This window comes from Cetorhinus maximus, chromosome 18, assembly GCF_964194155.1.
Source record: "Cetorhinus maximus chromosome 18, sCetMax3.hap1.1, whole genome shotgun sequence".
In the NCBI taxonomy this organism is placed as follows: domain Eukaryota; kingdom Metazoa; phylum Chordata; class Chondrichthyes; order Lamniformes; family Cetorhinidae; genus Cetorhinus; species Cetorhinus maximus.
In genome coordinates, this window is record NC_135896.1 from 25,680,075 (window position 1) to 25,704,437 (window position 24,363).

At 44.9% G+C, this 24,363-nt stretch overlaps 1 protein-coding gene across 1 annotated transcript in view; it reads left to right on the forward strand.

Moving 5' to 3' along the window:
• kcnh5b (potassium voltage-gated channel, subfamily H (eag-related), member 5b) overlaps window positions 1-24,363 on the forward strand; it is a 322,323-nt gene that overhangs the window by 41,429 nt on the left and 256,531 nt on the right. Inside the window, exon 2 of the mRNA XM_078563325.1 lies at window positions 4,551-4,674. Coding sequence (XP_078419451.1) covers window positions 4,551-4,674 — 124 coding nt within the window. The remainder of the gene's footprint in view (window positions 1-4,550; window positions 4,675-24,363) is intronic.

The following is a 24,363-nucleotide window of genomic DNA, read 5'->3' on the forward strand; positions in this document are numbered from 1 at the left end:
ATCCCCAGCCTTGTAAAAATTAACAAGAAATAGGCTGCCTGTGCCAGTGAGAGTTGAAAAAAGATCTGTTCTAGCAGTTACAATAGCTGTCTGGTGACATTATTCCAAAGGCTATAATTATATCATAATTAATGCTTGACTGCTTTCCACATGCTATATTTATCTCAGTAGAAAATCCTAAATTCACAGTTTACTTAAAGAGGCTATTAAAGGATTAGTGGTTTTTGATGTAGGATTTTGGATGCAAGTCTGTTTTTATAAGGGATTAAGTACTTGAGTGGGTTTAAATGTTTTGAATGGGCTTTTTTGAATGGGAGTGCTTTTATGAATATAGATGTTTAGAACTTTATTTTATTTATCTTAACGTGTCTTCTGAGGTCTGCGAATGGCGTATACTGGGTGAGGATACATGGATGGTGCAAGGGCAAAGTGTAGTGGGTGGGTTGGATTGAGTTGGATGGGGCTATAAGGAGCCATGGGAGTGGGTGTGAGTTTGTGGGTTGACATGGAGAGCATGAGGGGCCATTGGGGATGGATGGGGGTGCATGGGTTAGTATGAGTTGGCAAGAATGGAGAATGGGGAGTGAGTGGAGGGGGTGTGAGGGGTGAGGGAAAGAGGGCCTAATATTAAACAAAACAGCTGGGACAAAGTCTCAGAGAACCAAGGCAGACCTTTTAAATAGCCTGCCTCAGAACTCAGCAGCCCCTTTGGCCACTTCTGATCTGCGCCCAGGGGCGGCAGGCCTGACTCCATCCTGCACCCTCCCCCCACCAACAACAAAGATCGTGCCATTCGAGGGAGTTTCTCTCGAGGTGGATGCTGTGAGCCAGGAGACTTCCTAACTCCCGCTACTTGACTCAGGAGTGAAAATCTGGGCCTAGGAGATAATCCTATTTCCTATGCGGTTAAACGATAGTCCCTAAGTTACTGTCAAAATGACAGTGAGGCTAATAGTGCTCCCTGTTATTTATGTGCAATGGTCACAGCAACAGCGGATAGACATGTGATTAAATACGGAAATCCAAAAGTTGCAGTTTGAGTTACGCTGCTTCAAAGTTAGTTTTGTGAAAATGTAATGTTGCTGTCTGTCACCACTAAAAGGCATTGGGTGGCATAAAGTTATTGTATCTGCTTAGTGGATACAAACTAAATTCACCACAGAAAGTTACAGCTGGCTGGAACTCATGCAAAGAGCCTATTTTGGAGCCATACATATTTAATTAAGCCAAAACATCTTTTAATGAAGTGCTAATTGTTGATTGTTGCCAATGAACCTCTCTGGCATAGACAATTAAATATTGAAGTGTGGAGTTTCATTCCTTCAGATTTTATTTCTTGTTGGATAACTTATAAACAGGGAATTTAAAATTAACTTTTTTTAACTTTTCTATTTTATATTTCTTTTAATACAATCTTTCTTTTCCTCCCTTTATTTCTCCTTCTGTAGCTAATTTGACATTGGCTTCACCCAATCTAATTTAGACTTCCTTCTCAGTCCTTGTGCTGTTTGTTTCACCATCCTTCAATCTGATGTCTTAAAGAGATCCACAGTTGGCTGCCCTGTTCATAAGGTCCCAAATGATCAGTTTCAGTTGTGTTTTCAGTTCATAATTCCAGCAATTTGTAGTGCAGAATGTCATTGAGACTGAAGGGCAGGGCAAGTCCAACTACTGATGCTGTTAGATTCACTCCTACAGCAAATTATTGGCCAATAACACTGTGCGATTGGTTTCGACAAACTGCGGAGGAGTTCATTCAGGTGTTTTGGACAATATTTATTCCTCAACCAACATCACTAGACAGATTATCTGACCATTATCATGTTGTTTTTTCTGGGGCCTTGCAAATTGGCTGCCATATTTCTTACATTACAACAGTGACAGCACTTCTTAAAAAAGTAATTCATTGCTGTAAAGTGCTGTGGGTACCCTGAAATTGTTAATGGTCCTAATTAAATGCAAGTCTTTCATTTTCAAAACTGTCAGTGAGTTTATGAATGGGGGAACAATAGCTAAAATAACAGCAAAGATTCAACAGCATCGCTTGATTTTCCGAGGAACAATTATACACCATGTTTTACCAAATTATCCTGCTATTAGAAAGGATAATAACTATAACCCTTGAACACTTCTAGAGCAGATTACTGCTAATCGGGACTAGTTCACACGCTGTTTGCTTAGCAAGGATGTTTTTAGGCTGTGTTTTGCATGCCAGGAGGAAGTTCCTATTGAGATGGTGCTACAGTAAAATGTTATACTAACTACGTTCTTTCTGTACTTGCTTTTTTGTTATAAAAGGAAAGGTATATATCAAAAATTAGGGTACTCTATCACTACCAGTTTAGCAGGACTATTGTTTATGTTGACTCTTTCTTATTCATTGCTGGGATGTGGGCATTGCTGGCTAGCCCAGCATTTATTGCCCATCCCTAATTGCCCTTAAGAAGATGGTGGTGAGCTGCCATCTTGAACCCATGTGGTGTAGGTGCACCCACAGCGCTGTTAGGGAGGCAGTTCCAAGATTTTGACCCAGCGACAGTGAAGGAACGGCGATATATTTCCAAGTCAGGATTGTGAGTGGCTTGGAGGGGAACTTCCAGGTGATGGTGTTCCCATGTGCTTGCTGTCCTTGTCCTTCTAGGTGGTAGTGGTCGCGGGTTTAGAAGGTGCTGTCTACAGAGCCTTGATGAATTCTTGCAGTGCATCTTGTAGATGGTGCATACTGCTGTCACTGTGCCTCGGTGGTGGAAGGAGTGAATGTTTGTGCCAATCAAGTGGGCTGCTTTGTCCAGGATGCAGTCAAGCTTCTTGAGTGTTGTTGGGGCTACACTCATCCAGGAAAGTGGGGAGTATTCCATCACATTCCTGACTTGCGCCTTGTAGATGGTGGACAGGCTTTGGAGAGTCAGGAGGTGAGTTACTCGCCGCAGGATTCCTAGCCTCTGACCTGCTCTTGTAGTCACAGTATTTATAAAGCTAGTCCAGTTCAGTTTCTGGTCAATGGCAACCCCAAGATGTTGATAGTGGGGGATTCAACGATTGTAATGCCATTGAATGTCAAGAGGCGATGGTTTGAATCTTTCTTGTTGGAGATGGTCATTGCCCAGAGCTTGTGTGGTGCGAATGTTACTTGCTACTTGTCAGCCCAAGCCTGGGTATTGTCCAGATTTTTCTGAATTTGAACATGGACTGCTTCAGTATCTGAGGAGTTATGAATGGTGATGAATTGTGCAGTCATCAGTGAACATGCCCACTTCTGACCTTATGATGGAAGGTCATTGATGAAGCAGCTGAAGATGGTTGGGCCCAGGACACTATCTTGAGGAACTCCTGGAGTGATGTCCTGGAACTGAGATGGCTGACTTCCAACAACCACAACCATCTTTTGTGCTAGGTATGACTCCAACCAGCAGAGAATTTTCCCCCTGATTCCTATTGAGTCTAGTTTTGCTGGAGTTCCTTGATGTCATACTCTGTCAAATGCTGCCCCGGTGTCAAGGGCAATCACTTTCACCTCACTCTTCATTATATTTTACACACTACGTTACACATTTCACACTAGAATGCACCCAGCAGGTGATGCACGTGTTCCTCCTGGGCCCTGTAGCTGTAGGGCTCTAGCATCTTCTGCTCCTTGGATGTCCATGATCTGAGCAAGGCCCAAAGGGTAAATCCCGACTTCTGCATGTCACACTTGTCCAGATGTGTTCTGGACCAGTGTGTTTTCCTGCCAACGTGGGCGATAAATTGGACATGGGGATGATTCCAGCGGACAGGCAAGCTGATGAGATGCAAATGCATTGAAATTTGGTTCCCGACGTTGGATGGCAGGAAAGGCAGCCCACCATTGACGGGCAAAGTGGTGGATCGCAAGCTGGTTTCATGACGGCGTAAAACCGATTTTTGGTCTTCTAGACTAGTAATCCAGATGGCCAGACAAACTCTCTGCAGGCATGGGTTCAAATCCCACCATGGCAGCTGGTGGAATTTAATTTCAATTTATAAAAAAAGTCTGGAATTGAAAGCTAGTCTCAGTAATGGTGACCATGAAACTATCATCGATTGTTGTAAAAACCCATCTGGTTCACTAATGTCCTTTAGAGAAGGAAATCTGCCATCCTCACCTGGTCTGGCCTGCATGTGACTCCAGATCCACAGCAATGTGGTTGACTCTTAACTGTCTTCTGAAATGGCCTAGCAAGGTATTCATTTCAAGGGCAATTAGGGATGGGCAGCAATTACTGGCCTTGCCAGCGATGCCCACATTCCATGAAAGAATGAATAAAAAAAAATATTGTGGGAAAAACACATTTTGGATGCAACTAGTTTAGCTATGTGGAGTGTGGACCTCTTTAAGTAGAAAAATGTCTCGGTCAAATTATAAGCTCACCTAATGATATTATGGTTTTTGTTTTGCATATATGAATAATAATTATACTCTGCTTACATAAGTATCTACATCCACATCCAAATGTTGCCCTCAAATGCAGCACTGAATGGCATAACATACTGTCCTATTTTAACTAGTTATTCTGTGCTTACCTTTATAGAGACAAGCTTCTTACTTGGAAATGCTCAGATTGTAGACTGGCCAGTAGTTTACAGTAATGATGGATTTTGCAAGTTATCTGGATACCATCGGGCTGAAGTGATGCAGAAAAGCAGTACCTGCAGGTAAATGGAATATTTTACTATTTACTTATGACAAATTTACACAGGGACACTCAATAACGGTGTGCTGCTTACCAAGGTTTGGCTCAGGTTGCTTCTTTAATGGGAGCAAGCTGATGGGATCATACATGAGATATTTTCAGTTGCTAGAATTGAAAGCCAGACTGCAGGAGCACCAGCAAAAAGATTTGAGCTGCCAGTAGAAGCAAAACCATGATCTTATCAAAGGGCAGAGCAGGCTTGAGGGGCCAAATGGCCTACTCCTGCTTCTCAGTCATATGTTCACCTTGGAGGCGTTCTCAATTTAATGATACAGGCCCACATGTTTGACTTTATATTGCTACTTTCCTGCTGCTACCTTGGCAGCTTAATAAGGCAAACCCACGTAAATATTTTCCACTTAGCAAATTGGTGATGACTAATTAACAGTCAATAACTTTCCAGACCTGTTGCTGGATTTAAGAACTGCTTTACAAAGCAGGAACTTTCTTTCTGCTTTGCAGTATGCCAAACTGTTGCAAACTACCTTAACTTGTTATTAGTGAGTTTTCTGAGATTGGGTCCATCTGTCTTGGACTCCAGGCATCGGACTTGGTGCTTAGACAGTCTGTAGACATACTCTGGTATCTGCTTAACATTTGTTTATTAGTGCTACTTCTAAACAGGTTAGCGAGTAGCACGCAACTCTTTGGCATGATTCCAACCTCTCTCTTGCGAGTCTAATATATGACTGACTAGAATCAGTGGTACATCATCATCTACATAATACATTAGCATGTCCCATCTATTAACCCTTGTTGCTACACTCCCCCCCAAGTATGTGATCCTACTTTTAACAACGACATGAAACTGTGACCGGAATTATCTGCCCCCGTTGGCGGGAGTCAGTGGGCAATATGGCAAGAAGGTCAAAAATCCGTTGTGAGACCAGTTTGCAATTGCCCGCTACGGTGGTCAATGGTGGGCCTCCGTTCCTGCTGTCCAATGTCGGGAACCTAATTTCAATGCATTTGCATCTCATCATCTTGCCTGCTCGCTGGAATCATCCCCCACATCCAATTTATAGCCCACGCCAGTGGGAAAACACACCGGCCCACATCTGGAAAACACCTGGACAAGTGTGACATGCAGAAGTTGGGGCTTACTGTCAGGGCCATGCTCAGATCACAGACATCCGAGGAGCAGAAGATGCTGGAGCCCTACAGCTACAGGACCCTGGAGGGACACCTGCATCGCATGCTGGGTGGGTTCTCATGGACATGGCTCCACCACAAAGCAGCTCACGGAAGGTGGGAGATCTCCGTTGATCTTTGGGACATCGCAGTCTTGGCCATTGGTTGCTTCGGATGATTGACCATGAGGGGGAGAGGAAGGTCCAGCTGTGAATGGGAGATGAAGGTGTACCAGGGCAGGGGATAGCGGGAGAGGTTTGGCTGGGAGAGGATGGTGTATCGGAGGAGGGGGATGAGGTTGGGGGGAAGGAGGGAGGAGGGTGTAATGGGGGAGAATGCAGCAACTGGGAGGTAGGTGTAAGTGGGGAGTAAGGTGTAAGGGAAAGAGTTTGGAAGGGGGAAGGAGTTCGGAGGGAGGAAGGACTTAGGGGGGAAGAAAGGAGTTTGGAAGTGGAAGGAGTCCAAGGGGAGGAAAGAGTCCAGGGAGAGGAAAGAGTTCAGAGGGAGGAAGGATTCCAGGGGGAGGAAAGAGGCCTGGGGTGGGGGGGGGGAGGAAGGAATAAGGCTGGAGGAGAGAGTAAGGGTGGAAGAGGGAGTAAAGGTGGAGGAGGGAGTAAAAGGGGGGGAATGGTGAGGTTAATGTGCAAGGGACGGGCCTGTGGAGTCAATGACTGCCTCCTGAGGAGCGAATTGAGTGTGGGCTTGGTAGAGGGAATAGTGAATATAAGAAGGGGCACAGTGAGCCTGAAGGGTGGGAGGCTGAGGGCGCGACAATAATAGTAGAAGGGACGGCGAGGGTGGTTGGTGTGGACTCGGCGGCAGATGCGGACCCTGGGGGTAGGAAGGAGGAGATTGGGGAGGTCAATATGGATGGGGATGGAATTCTCAGAAAGGTAGGGAACATGCATGTTCACCTGGACATCCGGGGAAGAAAAGGGTTCTGGTTGGTAGGTGTCGATGGGGAGGTGAAAGGTTATGCCAGTGGGGCGACAGCGATGGAGGAAAGGACATGAACAACTAAAAGAAAACCCAAACAGGCAGCATTGAAAATGCTCGGGACACTGAGATGAGTGTGATGGAGGATGGCTCCGTGTGCTGGGGAGAGTGCTTACACGAGGCTCCGAAAGGCCCTGCCACAGACACTTCTCCTTCCAGAATCACTCGTGGTCTGGCTGCGTGCAGCTGAACTGCTAGTGGGGAGGGATGCAGTGGGAAGACTCGTGAAGCCTGTAAATGAAGCTGAAAGACACCATTATACATTATTCTGTGAAAGTGAATATATTTTCAGATTATAAAGTGACAAAATGTGTTCGCCTGAGCAACAACTCGTGATCAGAAATTCTTAACTTTTCTAGGCCTACCACTTCTTCTAGGTGCTGCCCTGACATCTGCAGCAAGGATGGAGACAGCCTGTGCAATGGTTGGCCCTGTTGCCTCTGATGACTTCAGTGTGTGTCCTCTGGAGAGCCAAGGCCTTGAGGCCCCTGGTTTGCTTTGACTGTCCTCCTGTGGGCCAGCCGTTTCCTCTGCAGTGACAGAGAACGAGGTTGAGGGGGTCACAGGCAAAGGGGATTTTGAGGGAGAGGACAGCCTTTGAGATTACTGAGTGGATCACCCAGGGGTGTCCAACAGCTGCTTCTCCTCCCTTAGGATGCCAGTGAGCCCCGGCCTGACCCCTTGAGGGAAAGGAGCACCTGGAGGGACATCGAGTTGCCCCATTTGCCTCTCCATTGTCACTGCAGAAACTCACCATCTGCTGTAGTGCCTTCTGTATCCTCCACCTCTGGCCTTATTTCGTGAAGAACTGAGAGATTCATAACTTCAATCTCTGCCCTGGGTCTAGTGGATGGTGTCTCTGTGAAAGAAAGGAACTTCCTGCCCAGTGTATTAACTTCCTCAGCTTCTGAAGGCTGAATTTCCACTGCTTCTGAATAAAAGGTTGAAGACTGTTGCATAAAGGACAGTGAACCATTAAAATCATGAGCACCATCTGGTTTTTCTGGGATTCTTAGAAGTATGACAACATCACCACTCAACAGGGTGTACGTTGATTATGAAGAACATAAAGAGAATCAACGATCTGTCACCCATTGTAACTAAGAGGAGCAATACCCCAGCCTTTGATTGTCACCTGGACCTTGTGACTTGATGTTTTATGGATAAAGGGTCATCAGCTGAAGCCAGTCGAGGTCATCTGCTAATATGATAACGGCCGCTCCAGTGTCAATTTTAAACAAAGGATCAAAGCCTTGAACTTGTACCGTGCCTGTCCAGTAGTCTGGATGAAGACTATCTACTTCCCCTAGGAACTCTGTAGGGTCGTCGTTTTCTGGACTTTCCATTTCTTGGAAGGAATGTGTTTTATAAACACTTGCTGGTCTGCAACTCCAATTAAAATTGCTGGGTTTGCAGAAATACTTGCAATGTCCCGTTTTGCCACACGGGAAGCATTCTGCACCGGGCAGCCTTGGTGTCTATATTGGGTTTTGACGCCACAACGCAAGTATCTCAAAATGGCTGCCAGTGTGGCGTTTCCCACCCTTTTGGATTATTTGGTGGTTTTTGTACAGGTGGGGCCACTGCCCAAGGGCCTACCTAATCTACGGAGTCATGTGAAGCCTTGGTGTTGCCACGAATTATAGCCCGGTTAAATGCTCTATTCTTGGCCTGCCTCGCGTGCTGGACTGCTTGATCCAAGGTAAGATCATCTTTGGTCCGCAGAAAGTCAGAGAGTTTTTCATACCAAGCACTCACGACTATGTGATCATGGGCTTGCTCATCCTTCAGGTATCCTCAAGGGCTAGCTCAGAGATATAGGTCAGTTAGGAAAAATTCTATCAATTCCCCAGGTCATTGCGAATGCTGGTTAAAATGTGCTCTTTCAATTACTAAATTTTGCTTCAGGCTAAAATAGGTGTCAAAGGCTTTAATAATGGAATCAAAAACTGTGGTAGACTCCTGCACCCCCTGACTTAAGAGAATGTCACCTGCCAGTGAGCCTATTGCATAAAGTAAAGGAACTAACTTGAAGCTTTGGCTCTTTTTCATGAAGACCTGACAGAGAAGATGGTGTTTCCATAACTCTCACTGTTGGCCTCTCTGCCGTCTCTCGAGACAGTCAAACATGTGGGGCAAGGGCAGGGACTGCTCACCAGATACGGTCATCGTTACCTCTCTCCAGTATGCCTCCTTCTACCACCAAAATTTCTTGGGCTGCTTTCAAAGGTTTCTTCACTCAGTGGTTCCTTTGGTAAGACCAATGGGCGGAATCGTCCCAGATTTGCGATGTTTTACCCGCTGGCTGAAATGATGGCTTCTCACGGTATTGTCCCAAACCCGCCAGATTAATTATGCATTTCCGGGAAACACGCTGTTTCCATGGTGGGCGGGCTCTCATTCACCCACTACACCATCACCTCGCCGCTTCATCATGCCAGGTACCACATTTAAAGTACAGCCGCGTAAGGTGCTTCCAGCCCAGGGCTGCAGCAAAGAAGACATGGACCAGAAAGGCAAGAAGACTACAGCCCTTGAGCGCCTTTTGGACACTGTGGAGGCCCTTTACCCTTACCCTGGCCGCAGGAGGGACAGCTACGTTACCACTTCGGCTTGGTAGGCGATGGCAGTGGTGATCAGTGCCAATGTTGCACAGAAGAGGTCGCCATCCAATGCAGATAGAGGGTGCAGCCAGAGTATGGCAACTATCTCATCACTCTAAACTCACACACTCAAGCCCATCACACATTCATTGGCACCTCACTCACTGCCAGCTCAAGGGACATCACCACCCATTCTCACACACACCCTCATATCTCCACCTGGCCTCATCTCCTCTGGAGACTGCCTCCTCAGTCCTCACCATCTTGAGGCCACTTGCACAGATTGACATGTGTCCCACACACACCCTGGGATACCCTCCTTCCCCAGTACAGCTCTCGTCCTGCAGCCTCTTTCCTTGCCTGAGGCCACTTCTCCCCCTTCCCCAAGTAAGCCCTGCCTTGCAGCCATTGAAAAGCCGCCCACATATGGCTGATCTGGTAGGTAGAGACCTGCTGTGAGCCCCCCTAAAAGTGATGTGGTGCTGTCTGTGAAGCCTGGCGTTGATGTCTGCGCTGCGAGTGTTGACTGAAGCAAGGTGGGCAAACACACTTTGAAGTCCCAAGCGAAGTGCAGAATGCCAAGTGCCTTATATATGCTGTTGTGAAACATAATGGTGTGTTTTCCTGCCGAAGTGGGCGGACGATCCAGGATAAGTCCTTGCCATATGGTCCGCTCACGCCATCGAACGTGCCTGATGCCGGCGGTCACAGAAAATCTGATGTCTTTTACATCGATGTCTCCTTCGCTGCCACCATTGGTTCCTTCTGTTGTGGACGCTTGGCACTTGATTTTTAGACAGACAGTAGACATACTCTGGTATCTGTTTAACACTTGTTTATTTGTACTACTTCTAAACAGGTTACAGACTCTCTCTTGAATCTAATACATGACTGAGTGGTACATCGTCATCATTTATGTCATACATTGACATATGCCATCTCTTAAGTCTTTATACTACAGTGAGTGCTATTTCTTTCAGTTTTGAACACACCTACACACTTAAATATCACAATGTGACGACATTCATACGACAGTGAGACCTTAATTAAATGCCTGCCAAAAATACAGAGTTGAAATATAACAAAATCTTTTTATTTCTGCAAAAGTTGTCCTATAAGGGCAACGCCACAAAAATCTTAATGCAAATTTGTTCTATACTCTCAAAATTAATTTACATATCTATGGTGCTTTTCACACAGATAAATGTCTGAGGAGGCCTTATATACTGGTGGACTAAAGTGGACACCAAACAAGAAGGAGAAAGAAATGAGAGTTGGAGGAGGAAAAATGACTTTATGACTTAGCTGAGAATGCTACCTCTAAGCCAAGACAACACCCTCAGCAGGCTTCCAAAATGATGGAGGAAGATGTTGAAGTAGAGATGTTCTGGGGAGGTTTTCCTGAGGGTGAGGGCTTAGTGGCTGAGGGTACAGTTATTGATGGTGGACTAGAGGGAACAGAGAGTGAAAAATAAAGGACTAAGTGTGAAGGTTACGTATGGGATGTATGGCTGGAGGAGATTGCTGAGATAGGGTAACGGGAGTATTGGAAGGCAAGCACAAGGATCTTAAAAAATAATTTATTGCAGCTTGGGAAGCAAGCTAGTTGTGTTTTAGAATAATTATAATATGTAAAAGGTAGAAATAAGAAGGTTGAGAAAGAGAACTTGAGGAAATTAAGTCACAAAGTGGCTAAGGCGTAATTCGGTTTCAGGCTGCATTGAAGGAGAAGTAGGGGCAGGTGATATTTCCGAGGTGAATTAAAGTTGTCTTGGTAACAGTTTGGATATAAGGAAGGAAATTGAGCTTAGTTTAAAAACCTATAAAAAGTTCTGCGCCTCTGGACATAGCCTGACACTATAGTCGTGGAGGCAGGTGCCTGATTAAAACTTTACAACCACTGCATTGGTTTCCAAGAACTTTGATAAACTGGCAGCAGCAGGGGGACTTAAAAATAAAAATTTTGCAATTTTACAGTACTCCTTGCGGGAAATGAGGAACAGGAGTGCTTCCCTATGAGGCATTTGGCCTCACCTCAGCTGATTGCATCTTCTTCCACCGCCATTCTGTGATTGCCAACCTCTCCCCTTTCAGTCCCAATCTGTCTTTCCCATCCTCCTGCAATGGCTCCTATCGCTACCAAGTCCATCACTCCTTCTGTCCTGCTCTCTTATACTTGAAATAGCTGTTCTCCCCTTCAAATTCCCAATCTGCTGCTCCCTTCCTCCTGCAAAAACCTCTCTTGGCCCCTTTCACCTCCCCCCCACCCCAACCTCGATCTGCTGCTCCCTTCCTCTCGATGACCCCCAATGCTGATCTCTTGCTTTCTTCCTCCCATAACAGTGCCTCTTCACCCTCCCCCCGCAGCCATGATCTCTCAATCCTACATGCCATGTTTGTCACCACCCTGGGTCCTCCTGCTGGGCAGCTGGCCAGCCTGTGAATTTGGTGAGTCGCCTGGTGAGAACCAGGAAAAGGAAGGGGGAGTTGAAAGGCTTTGATCGAGGCTGGTATTTGCTGTGTTTCCAAAATTTATATGAAGGTACCAATCACTCATACGGGATTGGGTTAACATGTTGTGGGTCCATTAATTAAGACTAGGCACATGAAAACAGATGTACATGGACTGAAAGCTTGAAGACATCATCAGCAGAGCTGTCTGTGCTGTGCTGTGCTTAAAATCAAAAGTTAAACTAAATCTGGCTCGCATAATACACTTCCTTTCTAGTGATGTAATGCTGCAATCCCTTAAGTGCAAATTACAATGCCCCCCCCTTTTTAAAGATATTTTCCTCCCTGTCAAAGAAGCTGAACTATTTACAATACATGCTTGTGTTTGGTTACTATTATGAGTCTCTAAAGCATAAAGGTACTCTGCTGGTACACCCAGATCTTGTAATGGTAACCTTATCCGGAGGTTTCTTTAATTGCTCACAATTATCTGTGGGATTGTCATTCTTGGATGTTGTTCCTGGTTGTATTTCCAATCTTGTCCTCAATGCAATAGGACTGCATGGTGGTTGATGAGCTGGAATAGATCTGATTTGTCCTTGGTTATGCCTCACCGTTACACCTTTGTGTGTCATGACTTCATAGGACTTTGGTTCTGAACAAGCCCTTGTCACCTCGGCTGGTTGCCATGTATCTTCTGATGCGAACTTGTTGTTCCAACTGTAAAGTTGGCAACTCTGTACCCGCATTTTTATTGTGCATGTTGGTCATCTTATCTTGCAGATTTAAAAGTTGTTCTCTAGTTTCTGAGAGAGTAGAATGGGTAAGAGTAGGTAAATTGGTATGGAGTGGTCTGTCAAATATGCTGGTGATGGAATAGTGGCTCTTACAGGTGTCACCCTAAGATGTATCATGGCAATGTGTAGATCTTGCGTGGTCTGTCTACATTTGAGAATTAGGGATTTTACCATGCAAATCATTTGTTCAGCTAGGCCATCAGATCTAGGGTAATGAGGAGAAGAAGTAGTGTGATCGACATTCCACTTCTCACACGTATTCTGAAATGGCTTAGCAATAAATTGCGGACTGTTATCCATAATTATCTCTCTAGACATACCAAGTAAACTGAAAAAAGCACTTGGAGTGTGCGCAACATTTGTGCTTGACGTATTGTGCAATTGTTGAATAATGGGGTACTTCGTAAAGTAGTTGACAATGACGATGAAGTCAGTGCCATGGACATGGAAGAGTTCAGGTACAATTTTGGACCCAGGATGGGTAGGAACTTCATGTGGAGTCAATGGTTCTTTGTACTGACTTGGCATATGCCCTTGACATGCCATGCACTTCTTGATGACGACTTCAATGTCAGTGTTCATACCCGGCCAATAGACTGTCTCGCGAGTCTTCTCATCTGATCTATGTATGTTGTGAGTAATAAAGTTGTTGCAGAATATAAAGTCACAAAGATTCCGGTATGATGACCTGCCTGCCTTTAAAAATGGCTCCCTGGGAAATGCTTAGCTCATCCTGGTAAGGTCAGAATGCTGTCACGTGTTCGTGGACATGCTGAATTGAATCAGGCCATCCTTCAGTATTGGTTTTCCACAGTTTCTTTTGCCATTTCTTTCTGTAGCTGCCGGCATTTGCATTGTGCAAAATCCACCAGATCAATTGACGGACTTGCATTCTCCAGCAAATGTAATGTTGCAGCTCCCCCGAAACTGCCAGTTTTGTAGAAAAATTCTGGATATTTTGATGTTAGGTTGTGAACTGAGGCAATAGGAGTAATTTCTGACATTAATCTTCCATATGAAATCTGACTAATTCCATGGATTATCACTGGTGTGAGGTCACAGCATGCCATTCTGCGATTGCTGGGCCTTTATTCTTCATGATGTAGGGCCCCTCTGACACCCAGGAGGAATGATTGTACTTGCTCTCCAGGACTATGGATCCTGAGCTTGGAATTAGTGAATCATTGTACGCTGAAAGTTTCATAGCCATGGCCCTCCATGTCTGTGGATATGTGTCTTTTAGAGTTCACAGGGGTAGTATTTTGGCACTTGCCCCTGTGTCAGCCTTGGCTAATAATGAGTAGGTACCAACTTCCTTCGGAGAGACAATTCGAATCTTGGCAAACCCTTAGGATGGTGCGATAGCATCTATGTTTTCCATGAGATTGACGGTGTGAAACTTGTGATCACTGCTCTTCATCTCGTCATGCACATCATCAACATTTCCTGGTTTGTCAATCAACTCATGTGTATGTTTCTGATGGGATGCTGGCTGATCTTTCTTATTGATTGAGGGCACCCGTTGTATATGGTCTGTTTGGATCAGCGCACGGCTCTTTGTAGCTGCATCATCCTTTGCCAATGGCCCTTTCTGCCACTTGCCTTGCAGAATTTATGGAAAGCTGGGCATTTCCTGGGTGCACGCAGAAGGCCACACACCTTCCACATGTCCTGCTAGGTTTGGGCGTCCCAGTAAGTGCATCAGCAATTGGGGTTGTACTTAGGACTTGTAAGCTCTGTCAACTTGCGAGGATCGCTTCGTACTTACGTCCATCCTTGTGTAGGTCTTCGATGCCATATGTTTTGGGCTTGTCCATCTGATCTTTCTGGAATGCTTCCACGGGAGTGGATGCGATCAGCAACTCAACAATCCTGTCTGCTAACTCTGAGTTTGAAAAATCACAGCACGTACCCTTTTCTCTGCATCTGCTGACAAAGTGGTCTATGCGTTCTGCAGGCTGCCTTTGAAATGACATGAACTCTAGTCGATGAATACGGAGGTTTAACCTGATTCTGAACCGGTCTTCCAATATAGTCCATATCTTTTGGGGATCCTTTAGCTCTTTTTCTGTTACTCCTGACGTGTTCAGCCTGTGTAGGCTGTCATTCCCAATTGCTAGGTGAATTTTTATGGCTTGCTTGTCTGGTTCAGATACACCTGAATCAAGAAACCATAGCTCTGTACGCTGTTTAAAGATTTTGCATTCGGATAGAAGGTCAGCTGCATCCCAACTCAAAGTAGGGAATTTTTTGGACATTTTCATAATATTCCTCTGACCTTCCTTCTCCAATAGTACCTGGGATGAGTGTCATTGAAAACAAGACGCACTTTAAGTTAGACACAGGTGCAGCAGTTTTGGTTCTTTCTGATGCTGAACCGTGGTTGGAGAGAAGTTCTCTTCAGCCAACATGCAAAAAACCATATGGGCCAGGAGGCATAGAACTCAAGGTTAAAGGAGAACTAAACATAACTCTCCAATATCGAGAGAAGGAAATCACAGAAACGTTATATTTGATTCAGAACCAGAGTTGCTCACTTTTGAGCAGGAAGAGCTGTATTGATTTACAATTGATTTGCAAAGTATTGGAACTGAAAAGCCAAGAAGATCAGCCCAAAAACCTCAGGGCAGATTTCCCACAGTTGTTCACAGGACGAGGAAAGCTGAAGCCAGCATACCACCTCACTGTAAGCCCTGAAACGAAGCCAGTGTGCCTGTAGACACCCAGAATAATTCCTCATCCACTCTTGCCAAAAATAAAGAAGGAAATTGACTCTATGTTGGAAGCGGCGGCTATTTCACCTGTGACAGAACCAACAAGCTGGTGCTTGGGGATGGCCCCAGTGCCAAAACCCAACGGATCTATCAGAATTTGCATATATCTTACACAGCTGAACAAAGCGGTTGATTGCGAAATTCATCCTATGTCATCCGTGGACAAAAGTTTATCTAAACTGGGAGCGAGTTCAATTTTCGTGAAGCTAGATTCAAACAGTGAATTTTGGCAATCACCTCTTTATGAAGAGTCTGTTGTTCACACCCTTCATTACACTTTTTGGGAGGTTTTGTTTCAACAGATTACTCTTCAGCATCATGTCAGAGCCAGGAATCTTCCAGGGGACAATGTCAAGCATCCTAGAAGGACTGGATGGAGTTGTATGTCACATGGATGGTGTCCTGATCCATGGATCCACTCAGACAGAACATGACACTAGAGTGTGACACTAGGCTGTGCTGCGACACCTAGAGGAAGCAGGACTTACACTCAATAACAAATGCAAATTCTCACAACCGACTATCATGTTCCTTGGATATATTGTGGATGCATCTGGTGTCAGAGTGGATCCACAGAGGACAAGAGCAATCAAGGATTTTCCAGCTCCTTGGAATGTGACTGAGTTTCAGGGATTCGTGGATATGGTGAACCAAGTCGGAAAGTTCCTGCCCAACCTACTGTTGTCAATGAGCCACTACGTCAGCTGTTGCAACCGGACAATACCTGGTCCTGGGAGAAGCACAACAGAGGTCTTTGGAGAAAATTGAAAGGATGCTGATATCACCTGATATTTTAACTCCCTATGACCCAGAGCTACCCACTATCATTGCTGCAGATGCATCTTCTACAGGACAGGGAGCTGTAATCTTTCTGATACAGATGGATGGAAAGTGCAAACCATTCACTTCGGAGACTGAACAGAGATATGTAATGATAAAGAAAGAAGTATTAGCTGCTACTTGGGCTTGTGAGAAGTTCACCAATTATGTTCCGGTTTCCACTTCAAAATAGAGACCGACCACAAGCACTGAGTGACACTCTTAACTTCTAAGGAGTTAGCAAAAATGCCTCCATGAGTACAATGATTCAGACTGAGGATGATGAAGTTTGATGTAAAGATAGAGTATGTTCCAGGAAAGCAGCAGAGCACAGCGGATGTTTTGTCCCGCATCCCAGACAAGGTGATGTAGCCCTTGTTGAAGAGGTAGAAACCATTGCACTGACAGCAACCACAACTCTACCAGCAGCAACTCAGTGACTGAATGAAATCAAGGATGCACAGAAACCTGATGAACAATGTGCTCAGGTCAGTGAGTACTGTGTCAAAGGATGGCCAGTATACATGGCACACAATCCCATTCTCAGAGAGTACTATGAGCAGCGAGGACACCGCAGTGTAGTTGATTTATCCATCTATGACAATGAAGTGGTCTCTGAGACCTGACATACTATAACAATTACAGCAAGGGCATTTGGGAATCACAAGTGTCAAGCTGGAGAAGGATGTTCTGTTTAGTGGCCAGGTCTCTTAAAGTCACTGGATGAAATGATACCAAGCTGTATTACTTGCACTATTCATTGTCAGCAGACAAGAGAACCATTGATGTCATCTTCCACTTCCATCAAGACCATGTGAACGTCTTGGGATGGACTTCTTTGAACACAGAGATAGGATGGTCTTGGTCTTAGTAGACTAGCATTCCAGATGGATAAAAGTCAAGCAATTGCAGGGTCACACTTCTGAAGCAGTAATTACATCGCCAAAGGAGATATTTGCTGAAGCATCCAACTTGCACTTCAGGGTTATCATTCAACTCCTCTCCAAAAATGGTCTAGCACCATGTGAACTCCTCACGGGAAGAAGATCAAGAACTCAACTCCTTACTCTCTCACACACACACTCATACTGCAAGTATAGGCTGATGGCTTGGGCAAAGTGAGAGAGAAAAAGGGCAAATATTGTTCCAGCCAGATGTGGAACAATGATAAACATCACAGGGCACACTACCTGCTAGATCTCCAATCAGGACAGCCAGTTTGGATCTGAGACCAAGCTCGCAGTGGCAAGTGGTTGAACAAACACCACATCTATGATCCTACCTCATCCAAACAGATAATAGTATGGTGAGATGGAACAGATGTGTACTTTTCTTTTATTCTTTCATGGGACATGGGCATTGCTGGCTAGGCCAGCATTTTTTTATTGCCCATCCCTAATTGCCCTTGAGGAGGTGGTAGTGAGCAGCTTTCTTGAACCGCTGCAGTTAATGTCTTGTAGGAACACCCATAGTACTGTTCGGGAGGGAGTACCAGGATTTTGACCCAGCAACAGTGAAGGAACGGCGAGATATTTCCAAGTCAGGATGGTGTGTGACTTGGAGGGGAACTTGCAGGTGGTGGTGTTCCCACACATCTGCTGCCCTTGCCCTATACAGAAGCAGCTTCCTACCCTGTGGAAGCAAACATCTACCTGATCAAAAGCAAAAAACTGTGGATGCTGGAAATCCAAAACAAAAACAAAAATACCTGGAAAAACTCAGCAGGTCTGGCAGCATCTGTGGAGAGGAACACAGTTAACATTTCGAGTCCGCACGACTCTTCTACAGAACTAAGTTAAAATAGAATCTACCTGATCAAACTGGCCAGAGGTACTGTATTCATCCACCAACCCAGATGACAACCTGACTGTTGAACCTGAGTCATCAATTTCCCTCATACCCAGCAGAACCTGAGAGACCAGCCACAAGTCTCAAACCTCCAACCTCCAACCCCCTCCAAAGCAGAGGAGAACCCATACTGGTAGACTCGTAAAACTGCCACAGCAGTTATAAGAAGAATGGAGGAAAGAGGTAGACCTAAGAGAAGAAAACAAGATTAAGGATTGCAACACACCAGAGTTTAAAGTTGTGGTTTATTTAATCTTCACATTATAGGAATGGAAATCAAAGACTTGGGAGGAGATGTAATGTAATTGGTTAATTCTAACTAATATGCTAATCAGGTACTGTGCACAGCACCACAGAAAGTGATATAACATCACATGAGTTGGCTCTTGTACGTCCTCGTGGGAGATTTGAGCCATCAGTAAGATGTATCTCAATGAAGCTTGTGTTTTATAAACCGCTGCAGACACATCATTCTGTATTAGCCAAACAGTTTAAAGAATATTATACTCACCACTATCTTTTTGGGGCAATTAGGGATGGACAGAAATGCTGGTCTTGCCTGCAATTCTCCCATCCTTGAATGGGTCATTTTTAAAAATAAACTGTATAATAGCAATCTTATGCAGTCGCCATTAAATTATGTTCTCTGAAGCTGTTTTTTGGTTTGAACTTCAGAAGGGTGATAAACACATTGGCCTGAATCTTCTGGTTGGCGTGCGGGGGCGGGCCCCACTCACTGATGCGTAAAATGACGCGTGGCGATGCCTGGCGTATGTCCTGACGTCACCGTGCGTCATTCCGATCTTCAGTTCGGTGGGCACACACCGGAGTTGGCTGCATGCCCGCCGAACTGTCAAAGGCCTGTTAAGGCCATGTCAAAACCAATTGTAACAATTAACAGGGTTGCCCGTCCAACCTTAAGGTTGGCGGGCAGGTGAAGAGCCCAGGTAGCCTTTGCATTTCTCATGGAACCTCATCCACGGATGGAATGAGTTTTCATGAAGGGTGTAAAAGTTTAATAAAAATTTTTATTAAAATTCATTGACAGGTCCCAGCTCATGTGACACTGTCACATGAGGGGACATGTCTGAACAATTTTTTTCCTTTATTTCAATTTTTCAAAATCAAATCCGTGCCTCAGGGAGATTTCTGCGCTCTTTCATGCATGCGAGAATGAGTGCAGGCCCCGACTCTCCCTCCTCCCCTCGCCTGCACAGAGAGTGTTCCAGGTGCGTGTCACACTGGGTGGGCCTTAATTGGCCCACCCAAGTAAAATGGCGGCATGCAGCCGATCGTGGACGGTGATCGGCTGCGCTCCCGCCCGCCCGCACCTGCTCCCGCCCGACGGGGAGAAAATTCTCCTCGTTGTTTATGGCTGTTTATATTTACTTAGTACAATGCAATCTCATTACTTGAGCATCTGGCATTTTTCTGAAGCTTTTTCCTTTGCTGTGTCTTTGGCTCAGAGATCATTCTTGTCCGCGCTCTGAGAGATGGTAAATGCTGAAGATATCGAAATTATTTTCAGTGTCTATTAGAGATCAGTTAAAAGTGAAAGACCGATTCAGCAAATGCATTTTTTTCATCCCTTTTAGATCACTATTGTTAAGTTTAAGTAACAGCAACATCAAAATTGCACATAAATCGTGAGCACCATTGATTTCAATGGGTTGGGTTATAGTTATAATCTAATTGTTTTCCCTGAGTTTTATGGGAGAGCGACACAAAACTAGGAAAGTATGGAGCATCATAATTAATGATGTCAGTAACTTCCTGTTTCTTTTGCATCGATCCAGCGTCCTGTGCTGTTACATTGGCACAGCTCACCAGCAAAGTCTTACCTGCACACACTCTTGGAGTAAAAAAGAACCTGCTTTGTACCTTGAGAGGTATAAATTGGAAGAAATGGATTTTGTTTAATCTGTGCTAAATTTCTTTTAACAATCAATTTAGTTGCTGATGCCATTCATCCATTTGCCCTGGTAGGCTTGTAAAAACAAAATGATAAAAATAAAACAACTGATTAGAATCAGCATGGTACTTCTGTAGCGTTAATGTTTTTAGAGATGCTGAAGTAAACTGAAAGGGAAAGAATAAACACAATAATCCATTGTGAGAATTGTATACTTACTGTGCAGTATTCTGGAATTAAGTTATAAACCATATTAAAATCCATTGCTTTTGCTGAAACAATTCAAATATGTGGGGTAGAACTCAAAAGAAGAACCTTGGTTTATTGCCATGGCTGAGGCATAATGAGGCAAATTTACTTTTCATGTATGGCTCAGCAATTCTGTGATTAAACAACAGGATCACTCCTCCATGATCGCAGAGTGTGATAATGGAACAGTAGTCTAAAGGGAATGTGGTGAGTTGCAATTCTGTTACTGGAAGTCTACATTATGAACATTATCTACATTATGAATAGTCTCAAAGATTCAGTCCCAACACTAAAACATAGATTGCTGTAAAATGTGGGAGTTGATATTGTTCATGCTTTGGTGGATATCGAATTTAATTATCAATTATATGGAGGAAATTCTTGTCCATATTGTCTGCTGTATGTGTAAGCTCTGATGATTACAGCACAGGAGAGCTTAGGTAATGTCTCTGTCTTCGTTCCTGATATTCAGTTGTAAATGTGAAAGTTTAACCTCAGCAATCCCAATACCTTGGTTCTTATGTATGCAAAAGGATGTTTGGAGAATCATTCATCCGATGACTTGGCTGCAACCTGGGAGCTAGCTGTCAAAGATGGAAGGTCATCTCAGTCGTAGGAGCCCATTGTAAAACACGAACACCCAACTGCCTCTCACAATATTGTCCTCAGCTTGCAGCTAAAAGAAATACTAGATAGGAGAAAGAAAGGCACATTTAGACAGCTAGGAAATGCATTGGGTCAGCAAAGACCTGATTGGATTGTGTTCACTTTGGAGTTTGTTGTATTAAAGTAGGTTGTTCACTTATGCTGTGTTCTGTTACTCATGCTCTTTCAACCTCCCCTGCTGCCTTCAATGACTCATGCACATATACACCCCGTTCCATCTGCTCTTGGACCTCCTTTAGAATTGTATCCTTTGTTTTATATTGTCTATGTTTTTCCTACCAAATGAATCACTTCATATTCCTCCCCCTTGAACTTCATCTGCCAACTGACTGTCCTTTCCACCAACTTGTCTGTGTCCTTTTGAAGTTCTACACTATCCTCCTCACAGTTCACAAAACTTGAAAGGCATAAATACTTGAAGTGGAAAAGAATTTTGGCTATGGGGAAAGTGCATTCGTTTGGAGCTAATGGAGGACCTTTTTTAAAGAGCTGGCACAGGCACAATGAGCCAAATGGTCTCCTTATCTGTGCTGTATGTTTCTATGGTTCTGCATGGTGAAGAGCATGGCTGGAAGCCTGAGGATCATTCACTGACTGCCCGTAAAGGACATCAGAACACAACTGATCACTAAAGCCCTCCCTTCTGTTTAACACGGATATCCATTTTAACTTCCAGCAGTTATAAAGCAGGTGAGGAAAGTGGAAGCAGTACAGAATGCATTTATAGGCTTAGATTTCAGGCCCAGGGTATTTTAACTCCCAGGCTTCATCTACATGCTGCCTGAAACAAGTGGAAAGCAGCAGCTGGCTGGCAGGAGGGAGGGAGCATAAGTCCAGATGGCTAGAAGCAGCCAGACAGCACTAGAGGGAGACTAGCTAGCAAGCAGATAAACCTTGGAGAATGAATTTCAGCAGGGCCTTGTGGGAAAGGAGGAGGAAGTCCGGGAATTTCCTTGATCTTCCTAGCCCCGCAGGAGAAAATTTTCCATTCACCTTGAAAAGCATCTTCAACTTCCCAACAACTGCTGATCTGGTGGAAAAGCTGCAGTAGCTACCTCACTCTGGCACGAGTTACAATCCAATCAAGGTTAATGATTCATATTCATTCACGGTACATGGGTATCACTGTCAAGCCCAGTATTTATTGCCCATAATTTGTCATTACGAACTGTGGAGAAGTTAGGACTGTTTTCCTTGGAGAAAAAAAGGCTGAGAGGAGATCTGATAGATCTGTTCAAAATCATTAGGGGTCTGGAAAGAGTAGATAGGGAGAAACTGTTCCCACTCCTGAAAGGATTGAGAACGGGAAGGCAGAGGTTTAAAGTAATCAGTGAAAGAAGCTAAAGTGATATCAGAAAAAGCTTTTTCATGCAGCCAGTGGTTAAGGTCTGGAATGCACTGCCTGATCATGCGGTGAAGGCAGATTCAACTGAAGCATTCAAAGGAGAATTAGATTGGTATCTGAAAGGGAAGAGTGTGCAGGGGTTATGGGGAGAAGGTGGGAGAATGGCACCGAGGGAATTGCTCATTCGGAGAGCGGCTGCAGACATGATGGGCTGAATGGTCTTCTGCGCCACTTACCTAGGAATGTCCACACCCATTCTTTATGGATGGCAAAATTGTGCAGGGCAGAGCAAGCTAGCTAAATGCAGAACATACGAGTAGGAGTACACTGCACCAAGACAACAGATGTGCCCTTTAAGATTCATCTTGAAGACTGCTCTATTGGAGGCTTTCTTCTCACTGTCGTGCTATTCTGCTACTGCTTGGGCAGCTCTCAGTGGGGTCATTATCCATGGGAGCAGGATAACATATTGATACTCACAAACCATCTGTTGATATTAATTTGTCCCGTGAAGAGTTCAATGAGAGCTCATTTCCAAAAGATGAATGCATTGTGACAACTCTCAGCAAACCTCAAATGAAAACAGAAAATTCTCGAAACGCTCAGCATGTCAGACAGCACCTGTGGAGAGAAGGTGGTAGGATTAATGTTTCAGATACATAACCAGATCTGAATGCTCAGAATTTTCTGTTTTTATTTTAGTGGACCAGCATTGCTCTTTGCCCAGTTATTACGAGTAATTTAGTTGGAAATGTGATTTAATTGTATTCCATTTTGTCCATCATTGTTCATCAGTTGAATGAATCATCAGAAATAAGGAAATGAAATTACAGGTTATGAATGCTGACAATTTTCTATATTATTAAAGCTTTTTTATAATTACACTCGGAATCTCATGTTGACGTGCAAGATTCAGTAAACTGGATTCAAAATTGGCTGTGTGGGAGAAGAGTGGATGATTGCTTCTCAGACTGGAGGTCTGTGACTGTGGTGTGCCTCAGGGATCTGAGCTGGGACCATTGTTGTTTGTTGACTATATCAATGATTTGGATGATAATGTGGTGAATTGGATCAGCAAGTTTGCTGATGACACTAAGATTGGAGGCGTTGTGGACAGCGAGGAAGGCTTTCAAAGCTTGCAGAAAGATCTAGACCAACTGGAAAAATGGGGGACTGATCTGGGGGAAGGGGAAAGATGGGGAAGCTGACGAAAAAGTGAGTCACAACCATGCTGTCCGAATCGAAAGTGAAATGACAGTCGTGGTGAGCGAGATCAGGTGCTGCATGAAAGTGTGATCAGTGGGTGGGTGGAGATGCAGGTCAGCTCAGATGGGCAACTGAAAGTGAACCCCAGCAGGCAGCATTGAAAATGCTCAGGACTTTGAGGTGAATGTGATATGTGAAGGATCCGCGTGCGTGGGAGAGAGCTTGCACGAGGCTCCAAAAGACCCTGCCACACACACACTTCTCCCTCCAGAATCACTCATTGGCCAGCTGCTCCCTCTGTGGTGACAGAGGATGAGGTTGAGGGGCTCACAAGCAAAGGGGACTCAGAGGGAGAGGACAGCCTCTGAGATTCCTGAGTGAATGACCCAGGAGTGTCCAGCTGCCACTCCTCCCTTCGGGTGCCCGGGGGCCCCAGCCTGACTCGTTGAGGGGAAGGAGCACCTGGAGGGATGTCGGGGTGCCCCATTTCCCTCTTGCATTGCCACTTCAGGAACTCACCCATGACTCCCGCGACAGAGTGCAGGTCTGTGCACATCTCTGCTGGACCAAGGTCTCCATGGCATCTGCTATCCTCCCCATGGAGACCTTCATACATGCACATGTGGGCACCACTTCATCGGCGAGCAGGGGGACGCACTCCTCCAACTCGCGTGCCACTCTGCTGAGGGCTTCCAACAGCTCTCCGTGATGTTCCTACGCATTCTACTGACTCTCCACGATGAGTTGGAGACTAGAGGCTCGTCATCTGACTTGGACCTCACAAATGCCTGATCCCCAGCTGTCCTCCAAGTGCCAGGGATCTTGGATGAACCTGCCTCCTGCTGCTGCGGACA